The following is a 6,839-nucleotide window of genomic DNA, read 5'->3' as shown; positions in this document are numbered from 1 at the left end:
TGGAGGTGAAAAAAGAAAAATGAGCAAGAAGAAGAGAACCTGGGGAAAGAGACTGAGTTGAAGGAAGAGGAGAGAAACAATGGGTATTTGAGAGGAAGAGTGGGAGAAGAAGCCAAAGAGAAGGAAGGAGAGCAAGAGAACCACAATGGACAGATGGGGGCATGAAGTTTAACAAAAGGGAGGGTAAGAAACAAGAAGGAAATAGGTTTAAAAAAAAAAAGAGAAAAGGACAGAATATAAAGGTAGAACATCTCATTCTCTTCAGACAACTCCTGAATGAACAATTCACTTAAACCATAGATGCCTCTGTATTTGCTCACAGGCACAAATCACAGCACCTCCTGCATCTGCACGATGCCGCTGTGGGGAAAGGCAACAGCAATGTCATTTTGGTTTCTGTACTTGTGTACTTCCTGCTTCAGTTAGGAGTTGAATCATGGCCTTGGAATTCACTGCTTGGTGTGTGGGTTTTGATGCTGAGGATCTGCCCTGTGAAAGGCTGCTGTGGGCCTTGGCAGAGCTTGGTGTAATAATAGGATTTCCTCTGCCTTTGTGAAGCTGTGGGTTCACGTCTAGTTCACAACCCATGTAGCGTTTATTCTCACCTTGCAGTGCTGCTTCTTCTGTCACTCTGCACTGTCAAATTGGTTTGGAAGGATTTAATTCCCCAAAAGGTACATGTACATTTTTTAAGGGAAAAAGTCTGTGTCAAATACAGAGGATCAACTTGGCACCACAGATTTTATTTTCTAAGGTGAACTGATATAAATGTGGGCATCACTTCACTCCCCTGTCGTTACGTACCGAGTTTGTTAAAACAGTGCGAGACGTTTCCACAATAAAGGTGTGAAAGACATGCACAGAGGACACAAAGAACATTCAGGTGTTGCTGACAGACACACAGACTGATACACATGCATTTACAACAGAATACAACACACACAAATACAGCCGGTTCACACTAAGTGATCTATTTTGAGCCTCTGTGAAACACATGATTAGCTCTTAGTTCTAGGTAGGTGAGCTGTTAATATATAGTCCAGACCTGTGGCGCCTGCAGGATTTGATTTTATAGAACAAGGACCACCTACAGCAGTGTAATGCTGCCACCATTGGAAAAAATGTTTGCAAAACCTTTCAAGTTAAAACAAGACATTTTTTCTCATAATTACAACATACTGTATTTTCTCATTACGACATACAGTAACTGGAGAGTGGCAGCAGCAACGCACACACTTTGAGCAGGACCTGCTTATCTAATTTAGTTTAGCAACAACCAGCGCTGCTATTAGGAGGTGTGCTCCAGCTGGCCCTTGGGAAAACACTGATCTGACACCTAAATCCACACAACAATTAGCCCGCAACATAACACATGTATCCAGGTCATCAGCCGTGATAAACAGAAAATACCCTGCACATGCGCCGATGACATTACAGGCATTGACAGCAGGTAAAGTCAGTGTGTGTGCTGCTGTCGCTGACTCCATGTTAGGGAGTAGTCTATATGATCCTAGGGGTGTGATATCATATTAGATATAGCTCCTCGGGCTATTTGGAAGTATAATTCTACAGCCTATACTATATGTTGATCATGCAATGACTGCCAGACGGATAAACCAAGCAAAATCATTTTTGAAAAATGTACGTGTGGTGTGTAACGGATTACGGCTGCAGGCACCACTGGTCCAGACTACAAGAGCTCTGACAGCTCCACTGGCAGCTGTACAGTACGTGTCCATGCCATTAACAGAACCACCACCATGTCTGATGGATTACTGGGTCAGGAGCTGGTCCTCTTTTTCTCCACACATGCCCCTTCCCATCCTTTTGATAGATTTCCATCAGTTTCATTTTCTACATCTTTGCAGACTGAAACCTGGCCTTTCTGTGGTTGAGGTATACTAGAGGTTTGCATTTTGTGTTGAATCCTCACAGGTTCTGGTCAGGAAGTTGTTTTTTTTTTTTTTTTTTTTGTTCGCTGACAAGGAAATGTACATCTGCATCCTTGGGAGCATTCTTGATTTGCAGTCACAAAAAGGCACAAATGATTCTCTGCTCATCCACAACACGTTCCCCAGTCTAGCAGCTCGTTTGCCATTTTCAGATTTTCCTGTGCCCACCTACTAGAACCAACTACCTTTGATATCTCTGATAGTTTTTTGCTTTTTTGGAGCCTCTTTATCAACTTCTTCACTTGCATGGTCACCTCTTCACTACTCAGGCAACTGTACCTCAACTGTACCTCAATCGACCAACCATGGACCATGTTTACACACACACACACACACAGCTGCACAAAAAAGTCAAATACTTGATGAGTTTGGAAACTATATGTTAAAAGGGTCATCTCTCACAGACTTTGTTCCTTTACTGACGTAAATCTACTCAAAATAAAGCTGAGACTTTAATGCAGTGTTCATTACTTTATTTCCAATACATTGCACTGAAGGACAAAGCCTAAAACATAAAAAGTCTTAGTCTTGAATGGCTGTCTGAGCTTTCACCTTAAAACCCTCTTCTTAGACACAGCACAAAAGGCTACAAGGCCTTCAGCTTCCATTCATGTAGAAAAACGTGGACAGTGAAATCACAGTAAGACCACAGGTACATATTAATATGCTAAGTATACATTTTTGTTTGGTCCACGCTTTAGTACAGCCCCTGCAGCTCTTACAGCTCATATCTCAAAAGTTAATCCCAATTATTAAAAACATTAGGGTGCCCCACTTTGTGTAGCCTGCTGTCCCACTTTGCCAAACACTGAGCGAGCTGTGCAAGAATGAATCTGCAGACTCGAGCTACAGGAATTCCTTTTGTGCTTCTCCTGCAGTTAAATGAACTCATCTTACTCATACCATCACCAGATCAAAAACTGTTGCTCAAAGGTGCCTGAGACAAGTGTTCACGTTGGATCTTGCGATGCAACATCAGCAAAGAGATCTCATATTATTTATCAAGTCTACTGGTCTGGAAAGCTGCTCAACACCAAAGCAAACCACAGAGACAATCGATCTAAGAGACTGATGGCGAGTCCAGCTTTCTCTGGACAGAGCACTGAACCCTGCTCTTCAGGTTTTAGGTTATGACACCTCACAACCTGATACTGAGCACCATAACTGTTCTGTGTCGTTCTGACACAGGTGTACTTTTAAATAAATATCTTGTCTGAAGGATAATCATGTAAATTAGTTACAGCTGTTTGTTGTTGTGGGATGGCATTAACTGCTGGTTTTTGTTTAGCAGCTCTCAGCATCACATGCAGGCACAAACTCATTTACATGCCCCGTGCTCTCCGTTGTTTACACAAGAGACAGGAAGGATGACAAGATGTGAACTCTGACCTCTCCTGCCATGAACTGTCCGAACCCAGGTGGGAAGGTCAAGGTGGCGATGATCAGCGTTACCACTGCAGGAAAAACCAGCCGACTGGGAAGGCAAGCAGAGAAAAGGAAAGTCAGCAAAGGCTTTGACTGAAAAACATAAATCATTATCCAGAATTGTCTTCAGCCGGATTCTGATAAACAGAGATCCTTGTTCCTGCACATGGTTAAACAAATCCCGCCATCAGCAGGTCCCCTTATGGATCACAGTAAGCCTGGTGCCAGGAATCTGGTTTAAGCATTGAGCAGCATACAAAGCTTGATCAATCATGTTTCTAATCAGCTCAGAAATGTTTCAAAGATATGATAAATGTTAACTTTTAAAAGACACAATGCCTGTTTTATATGATTTCATCTCAAAAGTTGGATCACTGCAGCAGCCTTGCCACCTGAGCCAAAAATCTATTCTTCGACTTCAGGCCAGGCTGTCCAGAACTCAGCTGCCAGACTTTCATCCAGAATTAGGAGACGTGATTACATCACTCCTGTTCATCAAATATTCTAACAAATACTGAGACTCACTATTTGGTCAGGAAGCGGGTCATGGCATTGGGTCGTCTCATGAACACCACCACCTGTCTGTTGAGATAGACGAAGAACGCCCCCAGGAAACCGCAAGAGATCCTGCACAAACAGACAGACCTCATGCTAGGTAAAGCAAATTGTATGATGAAATCACAAGGTGTTTACAAACTGATGACTGCACCGACTCAAAATTACTTGTTAATAAAATATATTATCAATAAATAATCATGAAGGTGGCCACTGGCGCTCTATTTCTCTCTTTCCAATCCCACATCTCAAATGCTAAGTATGATTGGTGAACATTTCCCATCTCGCCCTGAAGAGTGACACAGTGTTGACATGCATACACAAAAATAAAGCCAACATGTGTCTTTGCTTCAGTTTTTCAGCTGCTCACCCAATGATGGCGAATGCAGGTAGCTCCTGCAGGTCAAAGGGGAAATCCATGCGAAAGTTTGTCCTGAACAGAGCAGTAATGGTTACTAGAAGACGAAGAAAAGATGAGCAGGTGAAATTTATACAATCGGTTGTTACTGACCTAAGCACAGGACCAGAAAGGGTGATGCTTTTAGCTTTTCATAAACAGGCTTTACTCTTAAAAAAACCAAACAAGGGATTTTCTTTCCTACACCTGCAGCCATTTGATATTTCTTAAAGATATTTCTTGGTTTGTCTAAAGCTCAATTGAATATTTTTGTAAGACAATTTATAACATGAGTCAGGCATTAAAACACTGCTGCTACATGCTGGAGCAGGACACCATCTACTGTGCATACAGTAGGAGTATCAATAAAAGCTGACAGCTGCTTGGTGAGGGAGCTAAGGGTGCCCTCTAGTGCATGTTTGATAAAGTGAAAGTGATGTTATACTGTCCAGAATCTCACACGCAAAAACAACATTGGTCATTTTTCCTCAGACCAATACCTGCGTCTTTGTTGAACACCGATAACACTCTGAAAATGAAGGCACTAAAAGTAGCAGCAAAGTATCCTCTCCAGTAGTTTCTCACAGCAAAGTATGTGGATGTTACCTCTATGCTGAAGAGCACACCTGGTGGAGAAAGGAAACCGGTAATCAAGCAGAGACGCACCAATCTAGAGTTAAAGATGCATTCAAACAACCAAATGTGTATTTTTCTGTAAATATTCTAAGCAACGCTTTGTAAACCAAAGGATTTGCACAGAAACCATATTGTCAGGTTCCTGTGTATCTTACAAGCATTTTGAAGGAAAGTGAGTAAAAAAAAAAAACAGCAGGACAGGAAAAGGAAAAGACTGTATACCTCCAAGTGGAGTACCAAAGCAGCAGCCCACCCCCACAGCACAGCCCACTGTCAGAATGTCTGTGTAACAGTATGGATTCTACTGATCCAGACAGGAAGAGGAGGAGACAGGATCGAGACAACAGAAGTACAACATTTAAATGAGGAATACCCCACACAGGACATGTTTTTATAATCACACTTAACAGTTCATCATAAAGTGTTACCTGACATCAGCTTACCTGATAAACTCCTGAAAAGAAGCACATGAACCTGCTGAGAACTGCTGCACAGATACTGGCAATGTGAACAAACGGGCCCTGGGGAAAGTGCAAAATGAAATTCAATCATGTTCCAATGTATAAACTGCACAAAAATTACACCACAGATCCTGTTTCTATGTTCAGTCAAAGTAAAAAATGCAGAGGAAAAGACTGATTATCGATCAAAGCCCGTCTCACTCTGGGTTCACCGACCTCTTTGCCCACAGGCATGCCACTACCCAGGGCAGCGGTCAGGCCGATTACTTTAGCAATAAAGGCCTTGAGAGTCAAATATTCCTTTAGCACCACACCTCTCAGAATGGTCTTCAACTCTGGGATACCAGAACCTGAGACAGGAAGGGAAAGGAGTTTGTTTAGAACTGGAAGAGGGGAATCTGTGGAGCTTGTGGGAGCCATGTAAAAAGCTGGACACAGTTTCTTAAATCTCTGAGCTTCCTGGTTTGTTGATGTTTTTTCTGCTCTAAACAGGGCTATTTCCAAACTATTTGCTCTTGCTTTAGAAGAAAACAGCTTAAATATAATCACCACAGGTGGAAATGGCATGACACAATTTGGAAAACATGCTTTTATTCCTGTAAAGCTGAGGCGGGTAATCAAGCACTAAGCCGCTGCATGGTTTCACTCCCATCAAATGCCACGGCATCTGATTTCACTGATTAGCCACAATGAAGATATCAGTGGATTTTTTTTTTTGTTTGCTGGTCGGTCTGCGTTTGGAGTTAAAAGCTGCAGATTGTCGGCCCCCCATGACACAGGGATCCCAAACCAACTGTAAAAATCAGAGGTCATTCTCTGAGACTGTTACCAAAGCCCTTGGCTCTCAACAATATCCCCCTTTAATACTGCCAATGGAAACCCACATACTTGGCTGACTATCCCAAATTTTAATTGTACAACAAAGCCAGGGCTGTGTACGAACACCAGATTGTTTTCTTAGCCCACACACAGAACACACAACTAGTGAGGAGGTATTTGCTGAATCTGACAAAAAGCAACCATTCTGAAACCTTCCAGCACAGAATCAAAGGCAGGTGAGAACAGAGTAGTATGAGAACACAGACGTAAGCAGAAAAAGGGTACAGACCGATAGCTTGAGGAGAAACCAGGTGACAGAAGAGGGAGGAGAACAGGATGAACATCAGGGGATATGAAACCCAAGCCAGGTACTGCAGGGGGATGTTCCCCCTCAGCTCCCTGTGAATCCATTTATAGGCTGAAGAAGGGAGGGAAGAGGAAAGAAAGAGACAAGAGACATAAAAGAAACAGGAGAAAAGGAGAAGCAGAAGAAGAATGGACTGAGGAAGAGGAAGTCAGGAGAAATGGACCAAAAGCAGGAGAGTGAACATAAGGTAGGAGGAGGAGACAGAAGGCAAGGAAAGCAACAAGCAA

General features: G+C 42.6%; 1 protein-coding gene across 1 annotated transcript in view; it reads right to left on the bottom strand.

The window, feature by feature from the left end:
• LOC109968891 (chloride channel protein 1-like) overlaps positions 1-6,839 on the bottom strand; it is a 45,497-nt gene that overhangs the window by 21,889 nt on the left and 16,769 nt on the right. Inside the window, exons 8-14 of the mRNA XM_020615448.1 lie at positions 5,643-5,776; positions 5,409-5,486; positions 5,188-5,266; positions 4,830-4,955; positions 4,303-4,387; positions 3,903-4,004; positions 3,342-3,426 (exon numbers count right to left, since the gene is read on the bottom strand). Coding sequence (XP_020471104.1) covers positions 3,342-3,426; positions 3,903-4,004; positions 4,303-4,387; positions 4,830-4,955; positions 5,188-5,266; positions 5,409-5,486; positions 5,643-5,776 — 689 coding nt within the window. The remainder of the gene's footprint in view (positions 1-3,341; positions 3,427-3,902; positions 4,005-4,302; positions 4,388-4,829; positions 4,956-5,187; positions 5,267-5,408; positions 5,487-5,642; positions 5,777-6,839) is intronic.

This window comes from Monopterus albus, unplaced genomic scaffold (assembly GCF_001952655.1).
Source record: "Monopterus albus unplaced genomic scaffold, M_albus_1.0 scaffold165.1, whole genome shotgun sequence".
Taxonomy (NCBI): domain Eukaryota; kingdom Metazoa; phylum Chordata; class Actinopteri; order Synbranchiformes; family Synbranchidae; genus Monopterus; species Monopterus albus.
Note: the sequence above shows the minus strand (reverse complement) of the source record. Positions and strands in the feature narration are given on the sequence as shown.